The sequence below is a fragment of the Nannospalax galili genome, unplaced genomic scaffold (assembly GCF_000622305.1).
Source record: "Nannospalax galili isolate Female #2095 unplaced genomic scaffold, S.galili_v1.0 scaffold74, whole genome shotgun sequence".
Classification (NCBI taxonomy): domain Eukaryota; kingdom Metazoa; phylum Chordata; class Mammalia; order Rodentia; family Spalacidae; genus Nannospalax; species Nannospalax galili.
Window position 1 is genome coordinate 565,307 of NW_008335376.1, and position 23,294 is coordinate 588,600.

General features: G+C 40.4%; 1 protein-coding gene across 3 annotated transcripts in view; it reads right to left on the minus strand.

Moving 5' to 3' along the window:
* Ptprb (protein tyrosine phosphatase receptor type B) overlaps positions 1–23,294 on the minus strand; it is a 129,875-nt gene that overhangs the window by 92,652 nt on the left and 13,929 nt on the right. For 2 of the 3 annotated variants that reach the window (XM_008830045.3, XM_008830044.3), the window contains exons 1-2: positions 5,915–6,373; positions 5,215–5,488 (exon numbers count right to left, since the gene is read on the minus strand). In XM_008830045.3, coding sequence (XP_008828267.1) covers positions 5,215–5,488; positions 5,915–5,968 — 328 coding nt within the window. In that variant the 5' untranslated portion in view covers positions 5,969–6,373. Of the gene's footprint in view, positions 1–5,214; positions 5,489–5,914; positions 6,374–23,294 lie in introns of those variants that run through there. The other variant, XM_008830046.3, reaches the window with a different exon arrangement.

Consider the following 23,294-nt stretch of genomic DNA (forward strand, 5'->3'; position numbering starts at 1 on the left):
CAAGAACAGTCAGTGCTCTAAACCGCTGAGCCATCTCTCCAGCCCAGCAATGTTTTTATAATAATCTTTGCAAAAAGTTTGATGAAATAATTTACTCTTTTGAGAAATAATGTCTTATAGGTAAAGCTATGTAAGTGTTATGAGCTGAATAGGGTTCCACGCAACTTAGAGGTTGAAGCTGCAAATTCCACCATCTCAAAATGAGACTGTCTTTGAGAGAGCCAGTCTTCAAAGAGGTGAGTAAGTTAAACTTATTGTTAGGTTGGGCCCTAGTCTAATATGACAAGTGTCCTTTCAAGAAAAGAAGGACACAGAAATGCAGGGAAGGACAGTTCTGTGTCACAAAGAAGGTGTCCATGTGCAAACCAAGGAGACAGCAAAGCTACCAGCATCTTGACCTTGGAATCCTAGCCTGCAGGAGTTAGAGAAAATAAATTTGGTTTTCAGGCTACCCAGTTTTTGGTATTTTGGCAGCCTTAGCCAACCCAGTACAATAAATAACATTTTCAAATGGAAATAATAGCTGATATAGTGATTTGATTGACAATTAAATTCATTAAATGGTTTTCATTATAGACAAAGAAATCTTCTATGTTAAAATAATAAAAATCATTTAAGGGTGGGGCTGCTTGGACTTTTTTTTTCTAGGCAGAGTACTAAGTACCTGAGATTGGCTGACAAGAAGCCAAATGCCTGTGAGATGTCGTCCCCCACCAAGTAAAGCTCTCTATTTCTTTTTCATTGGGTTCCATGATGTTTCCATAGCTCAAGGAGATGAGATAATGTTTTACTAAATTATACATTCTCCTACAAAAATATTCATCTCATTGATTCATGCTTACCTCTCTCATTCCCCATAGAGTTATCTACCCATGCACCTGTTCATCCAAATATTTAATCAAAACTCATGGAACATCTACCATGTGCCAAATAAAAACATATCTTATTAATAAACCAAGAAAAGAGACCCCACAAGGTCTAAATGCAAATTCTAAAGAAGTTGCAGCCTCAAATTTCCTTATACTACATCATAAGGTAATAAATCAGTGTCTTTCAGTGAGCTGGTATCTAAAATGTGAGGTCACAACTCTGATCTAAAGAGATCTGGCCAGAGGGCTTTGCCAACCATCTAACGGTTTAAGAGAATCTTATGAATCAATCTTTCTTTCTTTCTTTCTTTCTTTCTTTCTTTCTTTCTTTCTTTCTTTCTTTCTTTCTTTCCTTCCTCCCTCCCTCCTTCCTTCCTTCCTTCCTTCCTTCCCTTCTTTCCTTCTTTCTTCCCTCCTCTCTGTTTCTTTATTTCATTCAATGACTGGATATTATACCAGGTGTTAATGACATAGCAATAAATCAGACCAACTGATTTAAATTTGGACATTTAACAAATTCTTTGTCCTGAAAGTGAGGAAAATGATTTTAGTTCTACCCGAACTGGGCTGTTCATGTCTTTGCCCATGTCTTACTAAGTAGCTTCCAGGGAATTTCTTCATGGTCTGACTTTTCATTAATTCAGAAGCATGTACAACAGAGATCATAGTAGTGTCCTATGGGTTTAATGGCCAGAAGCCACCTTGAAAACGTGTGTGTGTGTGTGTGTGTGTGTGTGTGTGTAGTGCCTGAGAGTTGCAGGTAGTAAGGGCCATTTGTAATCTCATCTCCATCTGGCTGCCTGTATAAATGTTGAATTCCAGTTCTGTTCTTTCTTTCTTTCTTTCCTTCCTCCCTCCCTCCTTCCTTCCTTCCTTCCTTCCTTCCCTTCTTTCCTTCTTTCTTCCCTCCCTCATTCTCTCCCTCCCTCTCTCCCTCCTTTCCTTCCTCTCTTCCTTCTTTTTGACAGGGTCTTGCTTTGTACTCCTGGCTTCCCTGATACTCACTACATAGCCCAGGATAAACTTGAATTTGTGAAATCCTCTTGCCTCAATGCCTTGAGTGCTGGGATTATGGGCCTTCATCACTATGCCCAGTGGATTTTCCATTTTTAATGCTAGTGAAACAAACCAAAATATCCTCATAAATACTACATGAGCCAAATAGCTTAGTCTCTCTGTCACTCTCTAGATACTTAGACATTCCCAAGGATACCATTTTGCAAACTCTGCTTTAGACTCTGAAGTTACAGTCTTTAAAATGCCATTTATTTGTTATGAATATTGTATTATTTCTTGGTAAATCCACAACTAAACAGTTAGACTTCTAAAGGCATTCTTGTTGCACTGGCCAGTTAACGACCAGATAAACTTGATAATTGCCCAATATCTTCTCTATGTTTATAGCAACCTGACACTCATGAGGCAGGGCAAATTCCTATTCAAGAAAGATGTGTAGGTTCTGTGGCCATTGACCACATAAACTCTCACATCTGCTTAGGGACAATGTTTTGTCCTACGGTTGTATTGACTTGCTAATCTCTCCCTGGCATTGCTCCCATGACTGTCATGCACAATGAATATTTGCTGAACTGAATTTGAATCCACATTTTTCAATTATGATTTAAAAACTGTAATGGACACTGACTGTTGTTAAAATACTACTCATTTAATTGAAATTTTGTATCCTTAAGGCCAGGTCTACATAAACCATAACTATTTAGACTATCAGCAAATCATCACCCAAATCACACCTGGAATGGCACACAAATCATCTAAGCATCTGTCCTTTTTCTAGCCATGATCATGTCTTACCCTGATTCATTGTAGACTAGCAAGAGAGGCAAAAAAGAAAACACATTTTAAATGATTATTATTAATCTTAAGATTGTAATTAATATTATTAATTATTAATTTTTGTCTCAGAGTTAATATTACAAGAGCTGACTTTTTTTTTTTTTTTTTTTTTTTTTTTTTTTAAAAAAAAAGACAGTCTCGCTATGTAGCCTTGACTGGCCTGGAACTCGCTATGCAGAGCAGGCTGGCTTTGAACTCATAGAGCGTCACCTGTCTTTGCCTCCTGAGTGCTGGAAATAAAGGCATGCACCACCATGCCTGGCTAGTTGGCATTGTTTTAAGAATAGTAAAATAAGATTTATTCACCTCATCATTATAGTGTAGTAATCAATATTGAAGAATACTAGGGATTTTTTTTTTTCATAGCTAAATGAACAATTCACATGTCTTGAACTAGAAAGCACTATGAAAATAAATAACAACCAAAACATTTTCCTTGAAATAATGTTTAAAAATATTAATTAAAATGTTATTAAAATAAATATTTTTAAAAATGTGAAGAATTCCAGAAGGGTTACACCATCATGCAAATAAGCGTGGAGAAACTACCATTGCTCAAACACCATCTGCATTTTCATCCTTCCCATTTGTTTGAGAGCTCAGGAAATTTATGGTGAAAAGTACCTCCTTGGGAAAACTGAGGAGCTAGATGTGTAGCTCAGTGGTAGAGTCCATGACTAGCATAAATAAGGCCCTGGGTTCTATCCTTCACACGGCAAAAATAAAATAATAGAGAAGAAAAATGATGAGAACCCTGAATACCAGGGCACAGTAGATGCCAATAAAGCCTTATTTTATTCAATACAGGCAAAGCAATGCAAATTTTCTCATGCTTCATCAAATGCCTCTGGATTTGAAGTGTCTCCCTATATGTCAACAAAGGCTAGTTTACACTGGTGACACCCCCATTGTGTCATTTTTCATGATCATTTTTCCAAAAAGCAAATCTTTGGGTCCAGTAACTGTCTTCGTGTTTCTTCAGTCTTATCTTTTCTGCAACAAGTGTCTGAAAATACATCTATTTTAAAAAATTGCTCTGCCCCCTGAACATGTGCAGTTGGCCAGACCACTTTCCGAGTATAATGAACACATCTGGAAGTTCTAGGCTAAAAGTTTTACAGTGGCAGTAATACGAGTGTTTGCAGAACTGTCTTCAAGTATCAAGAAATTAACAATGTAATGCCTGAAAACCCAGCTGCTTAAATCATCTAAGAGTTTCATCTGAAACAAGTCAAATGATGTTGACTGGGCATTATAATGTTTTACTTTGAAAAATATAAAAGGAGGGGCTGGAGAGTTGGCCCAGCAGTTAAGAACACTGGCTGTTCTTGTAGAGGACCTGGATTTGAATCCCAGCACCCACATGGTAGCTAACAACTGTCTGTAACTCCAGTTCCAAGGGCTCTGACAGCCTCTTCTGTCCTCCGTGGGCATTGCACGACATGGGTGCACTTACATACATGCAGGCAATACACATATACACATAAAATAATAAATAAAAAAGAAAAAAAGAAAAATATAAAATGACTAATATTTCATGATATCAATTCAGTAAGATTTCTCGACCCTGTTTTGAATGCCCTTCACATAGAATACGCTCATGCTTTTCCAAACAGCTATAGTAAAGAAATGATCTATTTTGTTCAAGTAGAAGTGGGAAAGAATACGAAGGATAATTCAGTTCTAAATTTAACTTTCAGAGTTTTCCTCTTAAATTTCTGATTGAAAGTCAGCCTTCACTATTGTAGCAAACAGAGACAGCAGTAAGCACTAATAAAGCCATAAAACACAGTGTCTTTAGAGAATTTGTAGCACCTTGTCAGGTCGGTTGTGAGGATTAAATGAGGTAAATGTACATGACAGACCCTGCACTTGAGAACTTGGGCCTGAATCAACTGGTTTAGCCCTCTTGTTTTAACAGATGAGAATGGAGGCAAGAAAGAAAAATTCTTATCACATACACATGGAAGGAGTCTCCAAAAGTGTAAGGAAAATAATGGACTGCAGGTTCAATGTGAACAAAGCAATCATTTCTGCACCCTCATTCCAAGGGACCTTCTCGATTTTCTCCTGGGAATAGTTCTATTTTATTCCTGAAGACTTTATACCCTGGTTCTAAAAATAAAAGCGAGCATATCCTTAGTCATCGCAATTCCATTATTTATTCTAAAAACATTTACTTAAAATGATTCCATTTGACAATTTAATGTGATGGAGGCTCGGACCACATCACTTGAAAGCATTCCTTCATAGCTCAAGGTTTCTCTCTTCCTCCTCCAGGGGCCAGTCAGCTGCTGTTTTCAGCACCAAGAGAGTCCCTAAAAGTCACCCAAGCTGATTCTGATGTGAGGAGACTAAAAACCCTGATCAAAATTTTATCTCCAAGACTATTTTTATCATTTTTTTAAAGCCTGGAAATCAAATGAAAGCCCCTGGAGAAGGTCGAGGGTAGCTTGCAGCATGCCGTCTCACTGCACCTGTCACTCTTTACCTGTTTGCAAGACCACAGTTCTCTCTTCTCCATCCAGAGGAACAATCCTGAAGTTATAGATGGTCCCTGCTTGTAAATCCTTGAGGTTACATCCATAGGTAATGTTGTCTATCTGAATGGGTAGGCACCATGAGGGCCCTGAGGTATCACTGCTGTAGATGAGGCTGAAGTTACAGGGTGACCCTAAAGTTCTCCACTGGATAGATGCAGACAGACTAGAGACCCTGGACTCCAACAGGGTGAAGTTACATCTCACTGGTTCCGTCAGGGCAGTCTGCAAAAAAAATCAGAGAGCACAAATTAAGTCCAGAGTCTGAGCTTTCTAGGGACATGTCCATAGTGACCTCCCCAAGTTTCTCTCCTCACCCTTTAAGCCCAGTTCAAGAGGATCCTCTTACCCTCCAGCCTGGTAAAAGGGCCATAGGCGAAGTGGATGGCAACTTTCACCCTAGATGCTTCCAACTCAATCAGCTGCAGATACAGGTAGCTTTTTACATTTTATTTTATTTTAATTTTCGACAGTTGGGTGAACTGTCATTTCGGTAGACAGAGGGGTTTCAGAAAAAGATAGTTCTTTCCTAGGAGCAAGAGATTTTGGCTCCTTACCGCTGCTTGGAGCACAGCCTGGGAGACTGGGGAGTGGGTTTGATTCTTGGCGGGGAGCAGCGCATCAGCCCCAACCCCTGCTCCCGCCACTCACCTGCAGGAGGCTCAGCGTGATCCACAAGGCCAGTGCGGCTCCATGGTTCAGCATCGCGCTCGGGGGTGGACAGCCAGGCTTGCGCGGGGACCGCGCGGGGGTCACTTGTTGCGCGCTCAGCGCGCCCTGCGGGCGCAGCGCGCTTCTCTAGGGACTGGCGAAGCGCTGGGGCCTCAGCTGCTGTTTCTGCTGTGGCCCGGGGCGGGCTGTGGACGCGACAGGCGGCGGGGGCCGGCCCTTCCCACGCTGCCATTCTGACCCCCGCAGCCTCGCCCCGAGCCCCTTCCGCGGACTTCCTCAATCAAAAGGCAATTTCCTCGTCTCCCGGTAAAGGAACAATGCTCGGGGGAGGGAGGAGCCCCGAGGAGCCAACGCCTGAGGCTGCCAACGGGGCCTGAGGCCAGCCAAGCCGTCCTGGCTGCCACCTCCGCAGCCAAGGGTCCTGCACCCGGCCGCGGGACTCTGCCCTCTCCTCCTCCTCCTGGACTTTCACTTTTCCCCACTCCGTAGTCTCAACCCGGTTGCTTAGCCATAATTAGTGCTTGCTCCCCCCGCCCCGTCCCTCCACACCCAGCCTCCCCCTCCCTAACCTCCACTCCTCTCTCCAGGGTTTCTTTTCCCAGGATTACACTTGACCGCAGCACATTTCCCTAGGTCGCCTACACTTCTTCCTGAGGCCTTTTATTAGAGGGCTTTTGCCCTTCTCACCTCCAAACACCCATTTGTCACAATGCGCATCCCTTTGACACTAGCCAGAGAAAAAGACCTCCAAAGAGCACGTCCACCATCAACCGGACCTTCATTCTCCATTCACTTTCCTATGTCTTGCATAGGTCCCTGTCTCTCTAAAGCTTTTATAAATACTGCTAACCAACAACAAAGATGATCACCAACGGATTCAACCATCAGCAAGCAGTTTCACTACGACTGACCATCCAGTGGAAAGCCATGCCATCCTCTCAACCATCAGAGGAAAGCAGGACTTCAGCGGAAAATAGTTCTGATAACTTCCAAAGAAATACCATTTGGTGTTTTCCACACTAGCTGTAAGTCGTTGAGCAAGTGCCTCAGAACCAGAATCAAAGTGTCTAAAAGCAGATCCTGGAAAAGCTCTATTTAAATGTACATGGGTGGTAATAGCAATTTTTTGGCAACGAGTTTTAAATCTTGAGTTTTTGGGGTGCCATCCTTAACAAAGAGTCCACATTGTAATTTTCAAATCATTGGGAGGAAAAACATATCGCTGTTTTCCCCACACAGATTATAGTACAGATAACTATGTTCTTGGTACTACACCTATGGCACGTACTTGGAGGGAAAGTAGAAAGACAAAAAAGGTGAAAATTAATTCAATTCTTTTAGAAAATATGTTTACGAAATGTTTTGTAATGAAAATGAATTTTCTTCTCCTTCAGAGATTTATGGACTTTTATAAACAGCTATACCAGAGGTCTGGAGACTTCCTTGCAAGTTAGCCAACACACCGGCTTATTTTATTAAATAACTTTTTATTGTCTGTATTTTGTCTCTACTTTCAGGGCTTTACACAGCACCGCACACCTTTTTGCCTCATCAGTGACAGCCCACTTCTCTCTGTTAGATGCATACTTTATTACAAGCACTCCAGTCTTCAGCCAGGTCTTTTTTCAGCTTATTCCTGTTCAGCATCATTTGTACTGTTATATTCAGAAAGCAATGCTTACTCAATTGCTAAACAAGAACAATATTCTAAAACAATATTATAGTTTAACAGAGAGCTTTTATAAAATCGTAAATGTTAAGGCAACTCTGCAATCTTTAGTTGAACAAGTGTCAGTTTGTCTAGCAACAGTTGGCATCCAAATCATGGTTTTTTTTTTTTCTTCTCTTTTACATTCATTCAAGGTATAGGTCCCACTTACTAATTTCTGCTGCTTGCTCTTTTCTTTGTCTTTTCTACCGTTGTTTTTCAATTTTCCTGATTGCTTTTCTGATTTGTAGTATTGTCTTTGAAATATACTGTTCTCTGTCCTCTGTGAAAATCTTCAACAAATCCCACATTTCCCAAGTTCACACACACACAAATGCACACAGACACACCCATACAATCACTAACATGCTGCATCCTAGCAGTTAATTTTTGAGCAAACTTTCCAACCTATCTAATAACACTTCCTTATAATATATGCAAGTGTACCCAAAGACAGTGCTTGAAAAAGACCAAACAGTATTATGCCAAAATATCTTCTCAATATCCCAGTTCAGATGCTTCTAAATGAACAGAAACCTACTAAAATTTCTCCGGGGAACAGGAGTTAGGAAAATAAGGAGCAACTTCTTTAAATGCAATTACTTTATTTTTGATCTGTCACAGAGGGACATGTCCATATAGAATCATTGATTTTAAACACATATTGTAATATCCTCAGTGTATCTGAAGAATTATAGCAATATATAATGGGAAAGGTTAAATATGGAAATAGTTACATATTGTTTTCCAGAGGTATATAACTACTATCATTGTCATCTTAAGATTGACAGAAGAGCTTCCAAATAATTTGTGGGTCCTAAATAGCCCATAAAAATTAGTATACTGTGAGATAGCAGGGAAAATTGAAGCTAATGCTTTTACTAAGACTGTATTTTTTCTTTTGAAATCACAGATACAGTATTACTATGCAAAATCAGAATGTATGGCTATAGATCAAGGAAGCATGGTATTGGGAAAAACTGCCAGATATCTTTTCTTTGGAGAATTTATATGAAACTACTGTATGAAGTCTAAATAATTTAAGTTATTTTATTCTTTGTTCTCCTCTTTGTTTGGAATTCCTCAGCTGCTTTTGAGCCCATTTACCCCACAAAATGACTGCAGTTGCTTTACAATTACTGCATTCCAGGAATCAGGGATCAGCCACTCTGCACCGTGTGGCTAACCTTTTCTTCTTGCCACCAGGAAACCTTTCCCAGACTCTACGGGAAGGGTGGGGCTGCTTTTGACTAGACATCGGTGACTGAACAGCTGTCTTTTAAAAAAATGTTGATAAAAAAATGACGGTAACAATTGTGTTATAATTAACACAGTCTTTACTTATGAACTCATGGCCAGGGCATGGATTTCATCACATTAAGAACATAGTTACTGAAGGGTATGCCTAGTCACCATGGGCCCAAGAACCACTGATGAAGAGTGGTTACTTTATTTTTTGAGATATAAATTATACTTACTGATTTATTCCAAAGAATATTTTAAAGATATAAGCAGCTCCACATAGAGATTTATAGGGTAAGGTCTGTAGGGGTCCTGAACATAGGAACTTACATCCCTATGGAGTTGGGGACGTGCTACCCTCTCAGTACGTAGATGTGTTCCTTCTCACCTTCCTGGAAGCCCTCACCTTCAGGCCTTTGACTTTTTAAAAAATACATATATTTTATTTTTATTTTATGTGTATGAGTGTGTTGCCTGCGTGTATGTGAGTGCATCTGTGTCATGCAGTGCATCTGTGTCATACAGAGGTCAGAAGAGGGCGTCGGATTCCCCTAGAACTGGAGTCAAGGATGGTTCGTAGCTGCCATATGGGTGCTGGGAATCAAACCTGGGTCCTCTGCAAGATCAGTCAGTGCTCTTAACTGCTAAGCCATCTCTCCAGCCCCAGGCCTTTGACTTTTTATAGTGGCTTTATAAAATAGACCTAATTGAATCATTGGCCACTGCTAATGAACTCAATGTTCATCCCTTTTCCCCTCCATGAGTTCCCTTCCAAGCACTCTGATTGATTCCCTCAGTCCCTTCACCCCTCATGTAGTTATCAATGGAGTCTTGAAAAATCACTTCATATAGACTCAAGTGTGGTTGAACAACACTATCTTTTACCATTATCACTCTGGAGCTGTTTCAGGGATCAAGGACAAAAGGTCAAATATTTTAAAAATACATTCTTATTATTGTAGTCGCCTAAGAAGTTACAAGAAGCCATGAGCCAGGAATTATGGATAAAAAACCAAGGTACAAGGGGTTGGAGAGGTGGCTTAGCAGTTAAGAGCATTGATTGCTCTTCCAGAGAACCCAGCTTCGAATCCCAACACCTACATGGCAGCTAGCAACTGTCCATAACTCCAGTTCTAGGGGATCCAAAGGCCTCTTCTGTCCTCCTTAGGCATTGCATGACACGGGTGCACTTACCTACATGCAGGCATAACACACACATAAAATAAAAATAATAAATAAAATATTTAAAAAAAACCCAAAAAGCTGGGCATGGTGGCACATGCCTTTAATCCCAGCACTTGGGAGGCAGAGGCAGGTGGATCTCTGTGAGTTCGAGACCAGCCTGGTCTACATAGTGAGTTCCAGGTCAGCTGGGGCTAAAGGGAGACGCTGTCTCAAAAAGACCAAAAAAAACCCCAAAACAAACAAACAAACAAAAACAAACAGAAAAACCCAAAATACAGCTGTTCCTCGATCTTCTCAGGAGTTTAGGTCCCAATAAACTCATCATAATGGAAAATGTTGTAAACTGAAATGTACTTAATACACTTAAACTAGTGAACATCGCAGTTTAGCAACCCAGTAAATGGTAGAGTGTTGGTTGCTTACCCTTCATTTAGCTGTTGATGCCATCAGTGCAAGAGAATGTTGTAATGGGTATTGCTTTCTAGGAAGCACTAGAAATCAAATTCAAAACTTAAACAATGGTTTCTACTCATTGTATATTATTTTTGCATCATTGTAATGCTGAAAAATCACAAATGTAAGATTTTCAAGTATAGAACTCTCACAGCAAAATGATCACATCGATGAGAGCATTTACATTTGTTGTAGTTTTGGGGTTTTTTTTTTGATACAAGGTCTTCCTGTTTAGTCCAGGTCAACCTCAAACTCAGTGGGTAATCAAGGCTGGCTTTGAACATTATTTTTCTGCTTCAACCTCCCATGTTGTAGCATTTATAGAACAGATATAGCAATTATAACAAACAAATATACCTAACACTTGGAGAGACCAGTGTGGGGTAGGGATACATTTAAAAAATTTCCCTATGAGGGACTGGAGAGATGGCTCAGTGGTCAAGAGCACTGGCTGCTCTTGCAGAGGACCCAACACAGCATCCACATGGTGACTAACAACCATTCATAACTCCGGTTCAAGGGATCTGACACCTTTTTCTGACCCCTGTGCACAGTGCATGACATGGGTGCACTTACATGCATGCAGGCAATATGCTCATACACATAGAATAAAATAAAAATAAAATATTTTTAAAACAGAATTTCCCTATGAAGCCATTATAAATATTTCTATTCTTGTACTAGCCTTATTATTCTCCCCAGATTTATTGCCATTTTACTTCATAATGAATGAATGTGCAGAACTGTCTGGCACAGAAATCAGCTGATGGTTAGCTATAGGGAGTCATTTTCCACAGATATCACATCCTGGGGAGGCTTCTATTCAATTTTCCATTTCAACTTTCTGGTATTAGTATTATTATGACTTATTTACATGAAGGAGTTGAATCCTAATCAGACCATCCCAATATTGCACAGTGTGGTCATGGTATCATTCAGGTTCATTATGAAACATCTTCCATAGGTGGACTCTTGGACGTTCAGCATCTAAGGCAGAAGATCATCACCCCTTGGCCAGTTGTGCCTTGGTATAGTCTTTTCTTAAAGCTGGGCTCTAACTTTGTCATCATTTGTTGAGTCGGCCTGGTCCACTTTGCTGAAAGTTCATCATATTTCCCATTCTTTGCCTTCCTTCTAAAAGAAAACTCTCTCTAATCTGCCTATTCTTGCCTATTCTTGTTCATAACTCTTTTTTCCTCTGAATGCCACTCATTAAAAGTAAATTAATTTTGTACTGGGATAGTGATCTGCTTCTCTCTCCTCAAAGGCTTTTCTCCATCTGTGAGCCAGTGTTTACTCCATTATGCATGTGTTGCCACTGGGTGCTGATGGCCTCAGTATAGTTGGGATGTGTGTTTTACATCCAGAATAATATTGGGCAGCCGATACCCGAGTTAGGTCAGTGGTGGCTCTGCCTAGATCTGATTTGGTTTGAGTGTGGCAAAAGGCCTCCCACATCCTTCCTTGTCTCAGGGTGGGGCCATTCCCCAGGGAAATGCATGATGCTCACTGCTTCAATCTCATCTGAAACCCATTGTTTTCCCTCTGCTCTTCACTAATTTTCCACCCACAAAACAAGTATGGAATGAGTTTGTGTACAGTACACCGTGGCACACTGAGCATGCTTCCTTTGTATTTTTGTCTTCTATAACCAAGAATTATTTCAAAGCATTCCACCATTAGGGTTTACAGTGACGTATAGTGTGCCAGCTGGGTGCTGTATAAACACCATTTGATGTCCTAGTAGGAAGTAGGTGAGCTACTGTGGACCAGGAATTGATCTAGGTCTGAGGTAGAGAGCTGAGTGGTACAGAGGAAGCAGAGTGGGTTTGAAAAGTTCATTCGAACCCGTCTCAAGTCACTAAAACCCATAGCCCTCACCCAGGATCTTCATTAGCTGGCTCTATCCACTCTTGTCTATCTTCTGCTTGCTTCCTATTCTGCAGGTATGTGGGCCTCATAATTCATCTATTCATTCATTCAGCAAATACTGAGCACCTGAGACTTAAGACCTGGTTTATGCCTTGACAATTCCTCCCTTATAAGGAAAGAGTGTCTCTCACATGCTTTATTTCACAACCCATTTGTTTAATTCAGAGGAATAATGATGTGTGGCAGTAATTTAATTATTTATGAATTAGTATTGTCTGGTCCTTTGGTGGAATTCCTTGAGGGAAGAGTTTTGTTTTTCTCTTCTTGAACAGGGTTCAAAATACAATAGTCTTAATAAATATTTGCTGAACAAATGACTGGATCTTTGTAGGTGCTCAGTAAATACTGCTATGTGAATAAATTCTCTGAAAAGTCCTTCTAAACATAGTGGATGCTTCAGATTCTATCCTGGATAGGAAAAGGAGTAGAGAGAGGGAGAGAGAAAGGGTTGGGGGGATAAGACTTATTTGAAGGAAAGAAGGAAAAGGTGGGTAAAGATGAGTGAGAACTAGAATGAAAGGAACGGAAGGAAGGAGAAGATGAAGATGTTGAGGAGGAGGAAGAAGATGAAGAGGAGAAAGAGGCAGAAGATGAGGAGGAAGAGGAGGAGGAGAAGGTGGAGAGAGACATCCTGTAGAAAGTGTAGAATTAACAATTGACTAAGAACTTTCTAGAAATCATACTATAGGACCCCAACACAGACCTACAAAATCAGAAAGTCTGGGGATAGAAGACAATAATTTTTGTTTTAACAAATTCTCCTGATAGTTGGGGAGAAACAGCTACTCAAATTCCAAAGACAGTCTCAGATTGCACCCCAATAAAGCCTGAACCAGAACTTCACAGGTTGATGTGATCTTGTCTTTCTTTTTCTCTCAGATTTCACTGAGCTCTGTTTACAAGATGTGACAGAGTATTTATAGTCTTGAATAACTTTAGAATGCACAAGCTGGTGACCTTTATAATATATAACATGCATGTTTTGATATTTATAACGTCTCATGAAAAATACAGTGTGGATGCTACAGGAAAAGGCTAGAAATGCAACACAACTTAACATTAAATGTTAGACCTAAGATGAGCCTGATACCTTTCCTTCTATGAAGAATTCATTTTTTTCCCCAGTACTAGGCATTGAACCCAGGGCTTTTTCACATGCTTAGTAAGTGTTCTGCCACTGATCTATATACTAGCCCAAGTTTTTACATTTCTTTTTTTTTTTCAAAGTTTTATTTTTTTTTAAAATATTATTTATTATTTTTATTTTATGTGTACACATCTATTGCCTGCATGTAGGGTAAGTGCACCCGCAGTGCAATGCCCGCAGAAGTCAGACGAGGATGTCGGATTCCCTGGGACTGGATTACGGACAGTTGTTAGCTGCCATGTGGGTGCTGGGATTCGAACCCAGGTCTTCTGCAAGAACAACCAGTGTTCTTAACTGCTGAGCCATCTCTCCAGCACCTTACTTTTCTTTAAAAAACGTTTGTGCCAGCATCTTGCTAAGTTGTCCAGGCTGGCCTTGACCTCATTCTGTAGCCCAGGCAGGCCTTGAATTTGAATCCTTCTTGCCCCAGCTTCTGAGTAGAGTAGGTGAGATTAACCTGCCTGCTAGGTTTGCTACAAGTACACACACACACACACACACACACACATATATATATATATATATGTATATATATTCATTCCAGGATATGTATATATTAAATTTTTATTTATTCTTTAAGAATTTCACACATGTATGCAATGTATTTTGATCATACCCATCCCCATTCTCTTCTATCTCCCCAATACATTTCAAAATCTCCCAACTTCATGTCTTCTTTTTTTCTTTTTATTATCAGCTGAGTCTAATTATAGCTGCCCATATATACATGGGTGTGGGGCCATCCATTGGAGGACCATGTATGGCTACGCTTCCCTAAAGAAAGAATGACTCTCCTCCTAGCAGCCATCATGCCAGTGGCTCCTCAGCTAGGGGTGAGGACATGTAAATTCCTCCCCATCCTATGCTGAAATTCTGATTGGCTTGATCTTGTGCAGGAAGCCACAAGTGCTTGGAATACTTTTTGTTTTACAAATCTCATGCAGGTCCTCTCCCTAAATATATTTAAAAAATATTTTATTTATTATTTTATGTGTATAAGTGTACCTACACTGCCTGCATGTATGTAAGTGTACCCAAAGTCCCTCTCTCTAGATATTTTTAATTACTTAATTTATAATTAAAGTACAGTTTAATTAATTAATTAATTTAGAGAGGAAATATATGAAGCCTAGGCTGCCATAAACTCTCTCTGTAGCTGAGGATGGCTTTAAACTCCTGATTCTCCTGCCTACAACTCCTGAGGGCTGGGATTATAGGAATGTACCGCCATACCTAATTAATGTGGTGTTTACGATACAACCCAGGGCTTTGGTCATGTTAAGCAAGCACTTTATCAATGGGACTGCATCCTACGTTTCCCATATAATTTTTTTTTTTTTTTGTCTTTTTGAGACAGGGTCTCCCTGTAACCCCAGCTGTCCTGGAACTCACTATGTAGACCAGGCTGGCCTCAAACTCACAAAGATCTGCCTGCCTCTGCCTCCCAAGTGCTGGGATTAAAGGTGTGCACCACCACGCCCGGCTTCCCATATAATTTTTAAAAGAAGGCATAGTTGTGAGGGAGATGTGTCAACTAAAATCAATCACAAAATGTCAAATTCTTTTCTAAGTTTTTCTTTGAACCGACTCAATAGAAAATTACGGCAAAAACACAGTTTTAACCTGCAGCAAGTGTTACACTTTTAGAAAGAGAAGCACTAAAATAGCAGAAAGCATAAATTTGATGAGCAGTTATTTTTAAAAACATCATGACCATCCTGTTTTGTATTTCAAGATATAGTTTAGAGCACTTGAAGAAATCTTTCTAGATAAACTTCCTAGATCATGGGTCTGCAGGAAATAGCAAAAACATTTGGACAGCAATTTCAAGGATTAAATGCCAAGGTGTATACTATATGTACTGTGCAGTTCCTAGTTAATGGGTTGTGAATGTTAGGATCTGTGATGATTAATACTAAAATAATATTCTGTGAATAACATCAAAATAAATCATGGCTACTGAGCATTCAGTAATACCAAAGAGTGACAGAGTCCACGGATGAGAATTGCTTTCTGAGAACATTCGAATGACAATAAATTTACACTGCTTTCTATCTTGTATCCAAAAGAATACTGTTCAGCAGATCAGCACCAGAGACATTTAACAGCTGCTCAGCCTGTTAGCCATGCCAAGATTCTTAGAATCCTGGAAGGGAGCTGTGGGAGGGAGTTTTTATTAGTAGGCTCCACCATCTCTCTCAGACACATAGCTCAGGGTTCCTGGTGTTTTTTTTAAATCCCACAGTAATCGCTTGTCTTCTATCCCTCCTCATGTTTTTTTTTTTTTTTTTTTAAATCTGGGGGAAATAGGCTTTGCATATCTTCTGTCAGCATTGCAGCCTTGGGCAGCCAAATGGTTCCTAACCATGAGTGACTGCAAGGGAATCACTTTCTCCAGCTCCAGGCTTATGCAGAATCTTCATTCACAAGACAGCTTCTCCCACCCCACATGGCAGATGATTGTGCTCTAGATGAGCCAAATCAAGTGAGTAAAGCTGTCAGTGGAGCAGTCAGCATGGGCGTGGCTGCTGGACAGTACAGTCTCAGGAGCTAGACCATGAAAGTCACAGAATTTATTCACCAAACCCTTGAGGGTATAGCATGGCTTAAGTAAGATAAGACTGGCAAAAAAAATAACCTGAGTTAGCTCCTTTAGGGAGTGACGATTGGAGGGTAAAGATAGCCTTTTAAAATATTCTCTGGGTCACATTTTTCCCACATGAATTCTCTAAATGTCATGAAGGGGAAGCTTAGAATTTGGTCAACCCAGGCAACTTTTGACTTTTACAACGAGATCTTAACATTCTTTTGAAAATCAGAATAAGAAGGTGATACCGAGAGAGCGAGATTTTCTTGTTAAAAAAAAAAAAATCTTGATTTTGAATTAAAAAAAATCAAAAGATAGAACCACACTGGGCCTGCCTTCTATCTGCCTCTTGATTAGGTCTAATTCAACACAGCTCCCTTACCCCACCCTTCTCTGCTGAATGAGACATATCTCGGAGACCCCTGAGTATTGGGCTGACAGTGATCAAAGCAGAAGATCAAAGGATCTTATCATGTTTTCAAAAAAAGTAATGTTAAAGCTATCAGTCAGATTGCAGACCCTTGTGGGAAGGAGTCCTGCTTTTCCATTGCCTTCTGTACCTCTCCAGGTCATGGCATCCTGATGTCTGTCATATATCAACAGAATAAACATTTACAGCTCTCCACCAAATGATGGAATGGCTAAGTACTTTATATGTAAATCTTATGCAAAACAGTATTCTCAGCCCTTCAGTCACAGAACTCAAACTCTAATCATCAGACTCTAGTACCTAACACCTGATCCTTAGCATAAATTGGCATCCATGCAGCCCTTGTTCTTTGGCCACAGCTCCAACTCCATGGAAGGCTAGTCCTCCACAATCAGGAGGAGCTCCGGCCTTTGTTGCTTAGGCCACCAAGATGAGCACTCTAAGCAAAGCACGTGCTTCCTCTGCTTTCATTTTTTTGTTTTTTGTTTTTCCTTGTCTTGCAGAAAGTGGAGTAAGGTTACATAGTGACCTGCTCATTGGCCCAAATCTATAAGGGATCTGAAAGAAGAGCTCTGATAAAATGTAGGCATCCCCGGATCCCAAATAGAAGCTTCCTCAGTAGGAAATTCTCTCCTGGACCTAGCGATGGTGGTACAGTGTTCCATTACCAGCTCTCTCCGAGTGGGGGAAGAATGGAAGAGGATTTTGACTTTAACTGCGGCTCCTGGGATTCATGACATTTCTCCTTCCAGATACTTTCACCACAATAACTGAGTTTCAAAGCTGCTGTTCTGTGAGTGGAATCTGAGGGTGCAACCAGAGCTGGGTGAACTGCAGAGATTTCAAGTACTTAGCAGCTCCTTGCCGAGCTTCCTTATCTTATCCTCATTCTTATCCCAGGGCTCAGCTGCCAGTTCTCAGTCTTCACTGATCTTTCTTGCAAATGCATCATCATTTTTTTCTTGTTGTGGGTGCCAGTGCTCCCTCCTCTTCAACAGCCGCCCCAAGCTTCATCTGTTCTCACTCCAGTCTGCAAAGATGACTCATCTTTGTACATTCTAGCCACTGGCCTGTCTGTAATTCAGCAGCTCCCTAGGGATGGCACCCTCTGGAAGCTTGCCAAGTATGCGCCTTGGTTTCTTTTTTATTTTCTATTTAATTTGTTATTGTTGTTGCTGCTGTTTGAGACAAAGTCTTTCTGTAGCCCCAGCTGGCTTGGAGCTCGCTATGTAGACCAGGCTGGCCTCCATCTCTCAGAGATCTGCCTGCCTCTGCTTGCCAAGTGATGGGTTTAAAGGCCTGTGCCACCACGCCTGGTGGTTTCTTTTTATTTTTAAAACAATTATTTTGAAATAACTTCACATTAACAGACAAACTGTAAGACTTGTACAGATATACTGTAAAACATGTTTCTACAACCCTTTCTTGGACTCTTTGCAAATATAATTAATTTATCAAATTATTTCAAAAATAGTCTGAACATATCCTGAATGAAGTTTACAATCTTAATAAATTACTAAATTCAGGAACTTCAAAAATACACAAACCTTCAACCCACAGTCCATATTTCAATTTTGTTATTGATCCCAATAGTCTCAGTTTTAATATTTTTTGTTTTGTTTTTAGTATAGGATCCTGCATTGCATTTAATTGTCAAATCTCTTAATTGTGTTGAATCTACAACAGTTCATCAGCTTTGTAAGGTGGACTTTTATCTCACTGACCTCTCTCGGCCACACTGGCCATTTTCTGTAACAACTTCCTCCATCCATATTTGACTGGTATTTCCTTGTGACTGGATTCAGGATGTTCAACGCTTGCCGCACTTTCTTTTCTTGCTTTCAGTTTTTTTTTCCCCCTAACAAGCTGACTATTCAGTTGTCTTCCAATCTATCACAAATCCAATTTCGAAGGGGCTGGAGGGATGGCTCAGGGGTTAAGAGCATTGGCTGTTCTTGCAGAGAACTCGAGTTTGAGTCCCAGCACCCACATGGCAGCTGATAACCATCTGTAACTCCAGTTCTGACCTCCGCAGGCATTGCATGACACAAGTGCACTCACACACATGCAGACAATACACTCATATATATAAAATAAATAAAAAAATATATTTTAAAAAATAAATCCAATTTCACATTAGACTCGCTGGGAGATTTTCACACTGTAAGTGCTGAGGTTTTACCTCAGTCAATTTGGATTTAGGAGGGCTGAGGTGGAATCTTGGACTCTGTAGCTTGAAAAGCCTCACCAGTGATTCTGACACACATGTGGCCAGAGCTGAGGCCATAAACTCCCCCTCTCATTTGACACAGCTTGTCTTGTCTTTCGACCTCAGTATCCTTTTTCTTTGCTGTTCTCTCCTCCCACTGCATCAGCCCTGGCCTGGAGAGGATCTCATCTGCCAGAGAGACTGTGTGCCAGAGAGCTATCTCAGTGCATATGCTCTGTTTCAGGACTGCATTTTATGTGTAAGTGTTTAATATTGTGACAAAATATCAACCCAGCCTTTCTGTGCACAGAATGGAAAGCAATCCAAATTGCATGCCACTCTAGGAAAACGGAAGAAAAGAGAATCTTGAGATTTCAAGGCTGGAGCGTTCGGGGGAATTTTTAAACTCTATGTTGTACTGTTAGCATAGTCATTCACTTTAGCTGACAAACTATAGAACTGAATGCCTAAATTAGGGTTGGATGATGCTGATTATAAGGTAGGGGCTTAAGAAACACATCCCTCTCACAAGCTATTACTCCCCTGTGGGACTGGAGAGATGGTTTAGCAGTTAAGAGTACTTGCTGTTTTTATAGGGACCCAACTTCAGTTTCTAATGCCCACGTGAGGTAGCTCACAACTGCCTGTAACTCCAGCTCCAGGGCATCTGATGCCCTCTTCTGGCCTCCCTTGGCACTTGCACACACATGGCATGCATGCACATATATACATAAATAAAAATATATAGAATAAATCTCTGGGACTGGAGAGATGGCTCATGGCTCAGCAGTTAAGAGCACAAACTGCTCTTGCAGAGGACCTAAGTTTACTTCCCGGCACCTACATCAGACCCTCACAACTTCCTGTAATTCCAGATCTAGGGGGTCTGATGGATTCTTCTGGTCTCCAAGGGTACCTGCACTCACATACTTTCTTTTCACACACATACACACAAGCAAAAATAATAAAAATAAATCTTTGAAAATCTCAACAGTCTCTTAAGTCTATTATATTTTTTCCCATGCATAATAGACGACCTAAGTATCATGTGGAGTGCTTTGAATATGGTTTGAGTTTTTTTTTTTTTTTCCAACATCTTTGTTCCTTTTCCTTCAGGCAGTGGACTCAGTAAAGGGGGACGCTGTCCATCTTTAGTCTGACTACACAGTGGCGCTGACAGTAGGGTGTCCCCCTGAATACTCTAAATGACCCAATAAAGTAGGTTACCCCAGACTTGCAGGGTTAGGGGACAGTGAGGGGCCTTTCTGTATTTGCCTCATTTATTTGGAGACTCACTCTGGACTGTGATCTCTTTGAAGGCTAACTGGAAGGAAATGCAGAACTGTGAATGCTCAGCCCAGCACCACAATGGCTATTCATGAACTGAGGAAATGCTGGTACTCTCCCAAGCCAGCACAAGGGTGGGGTGGGAGGGGAAGGAGGAGGTGCGCCTTCTAAACAAGATTTATAGATAGTGGTATCTGAACCAGCCAATGATGTTTTTGGTGCACGTTCAGCATTTTATCCCTTTCAGAACATTTTCACTAGCTCATCTGGTTTCCTCAATACTGTGAAACCGGCCAGTGCTAATTGCTAACGTTACTGAACATGCATTTATGTATGGCCAATGTACCACGTAAATTTCTTTAATCAGATTATCATTTTCACAGCCATGTTATAAGGCAGATGAATACCCATAAAAATCTCTATTACAAAGAAGAAGCAAGAATAACCAGAGTAGGAAAGGATACCACCAGGACTTAAGCTAGGTTTCTTTGACACCAGAATCTTCACTTCTTTACTCTTTATGTCTGCATCATGATGTGTGCTAAGTCATCTAATGTCCAGACTTGGGTGGGGAGAAAGCAAGTAAGTATAAACCACAGAGTTTAAGACCAAACCTAGCCCAAGAATACAACATGCCAAAGTTAAATACATCACACTGGCAATGAAGGATGTGAGAAAAAGAGGAGAATGGTAAAGGCAAGAAAGAGTCCACATCCTCAAAGAATCAGCTAAGGACTATTTTGCAGAAGCATTAAGAAGAGTGACAGCTGGAGCTCAAATCATGTCCTTCTTGGTATTGGTCTTCATTAGGAGGTGCTAGCTATATGTTAGAAGATATGGTGATTACAAGTTCAAGTGTGTGTGTGTGTGTGTGTGTGTGTGTGTATTCTTACTCTATTATACCCTATTTGAATGAGTCTTAGGGTAAGTTTTAACCTTTTATATTTCTTTTTTCTAATTTTTAAAATTTATTATTTTTATTTTATGTGTATACATATATTGCCTGCATGCTGGTAAGTGCACCTGTGTCATGCAATGCCCAAGGAGGTCAGAAGAGGCTGTCAGATCCCTTGGGACTGGAATTACGGACAGTTGTTAGCTGCCATGTGGGTGCTGGGATTCGAACCCGGGTCCTCTGCAAGAACAACCAGTGTAATTAACCGCTGAGCCATCTCTCCAGCCCCACCTCTTTATATTTCAAGTAGGCATCTTTAAAATAGAGATGCTGATGCTGATGATAATTCTGGAGGTGGTGAGGGTGATGATAAGATGTGGTATCTTGTTTAATAACCACAGATTTATTCCAAAATATATATGCCCCTTTTCAGGGTGACTTTGGAGCAATTCTCATCAAGAAGTGGGGTCTATTTCCACATCCCCTTAATTTGGGCTGGCTTGTAGTGTGTGTTAACTAAAAGAACATGGCAGAAGTGGTCACATTCATTGTGTGATCCCAGAGCCTATTCTTGAAGACTCTTGCAACCTTCATTCACCTTTGGCCTCTTGTGAAGCTGGACTAACTCATCATGAAAGGGAAGCTGGTATTGTCTACCAGAGGATGAGGGATCATGAGGTGGCCTAGATGGCCAGCCTACAGCCAGTGCTGATTGCTAGTTATGCATGTGAGCTGATTGTTAATCTCAGAGCCCAGGTGATTTTATAAGCTGAATGTAGCTGCAACAGTGAGCCCAGAAGAAACAAGTTAGAGGCTCTACCTACACAACCAACTCCACTGTAGCCTTTCCAGTCTAGTCCACACCAGTCTACTCCAGTTCATTCCAGTCCACTCCATTCCATTTCTTTCCAATCACTCCCCTCACCTCTACTTCATTATTTCAATTCCACTCCATTCCAAACCTTTCCTTTCTTTCCCTCAAAACTTTAAGCACTATATTCAGGTGCTGGAGATATAAAGTCAATTATATGCAGTTGCAAAACTTTGTCTTTACTCAATAACAGAACACCCAACCTACAGTTCAATTAAAATAACTTAGTTCAAAATCTTTACAAACTAGGTGCTATGTAATAATAATAATAATAATAATAATAATAATAATAATAAAACAAACCCAACTAACATCTGGAGAGATGACTCAGTGGTCAAGAGCACTGGCTGCTCTTGCAGAAGACCTGGGTTTGATTCCCATCACCCACATGGGCTAAGAACCATCCATAACTCCAGTTCCAGGGGAATTTGAGGTCCTCTTCTGACTTCTGTGGGCACTGCATAACACAGGTGCACTACGAACATGCAGACAATACACTTATACACTTAAAATAAAAATAATAAGTAAAGTATTAAAAAAGAAAACAACTAACAGAGTTTTCAATGCAATTGCAAGCAATAAAGCTGAATGACTTTTACTGTACTTTTCTGTTCTGGTGCTCTTTGCCCAGAGTATCCCTTGAAATGACTTTTGTATTGCAAATGACTTCTTTTTTCTTTTCAAAATATGTAATTACAGCTGTTTATGACAAATTGCTATAAAGTACTCCTTTAAATGAAGTATCTAGGGATGACTAGATTAGAGTTCAGAATTATGGAAAGCTGCATTTGGAGACACTATCTTTGGATAGAGCAAGACTTTTATACTCAAGCTTCCCAGGACATAAACTAGATGATCTTGCCTGAACTTTGAGGAAGAAAAAACCCCATGAGATAACTAGTCATTTTGGGTGCCTCATCGAGAGCTTACAAAACACTGTTGTGGGCTTCATTTTAAAAATGGGCTTTAAAAAAATTGATTGCCAGTGTGTTTGCCATGATCCAAGGCTACAAGCACTACTTGGGGGCTGATTTTGCAAACTCTGTCATGTAGGACTAGGATGGCCCAACCAGCAATCTGCAACAGAGCTCCACAACTGGGTGTTCTCAACACATTCCAGGAGAGCCCAGCCAACTTGGGTTTCATAATGTCAGACCTGAGCAAGAAGGAGAGAATAATCTTTTTTGCTAAAAGACAACCTTTAGTATTCAGGAAGATATGTTCCTATGTAGTTTCTATTCAATATGTTTCTTATTTGATAGCCTTAATCTTTTCTGTGTTATTATATATAATTAAGTTTAGATGTAAATTACTCTTCTAAACTAATGTTAGAATGGAAGTTTTGGTTGAGGCACGTGCAGACAAAATAAGGAGGTGATTTACCAAGAAGCGTTCGCTTTCATAAGCAAGTGG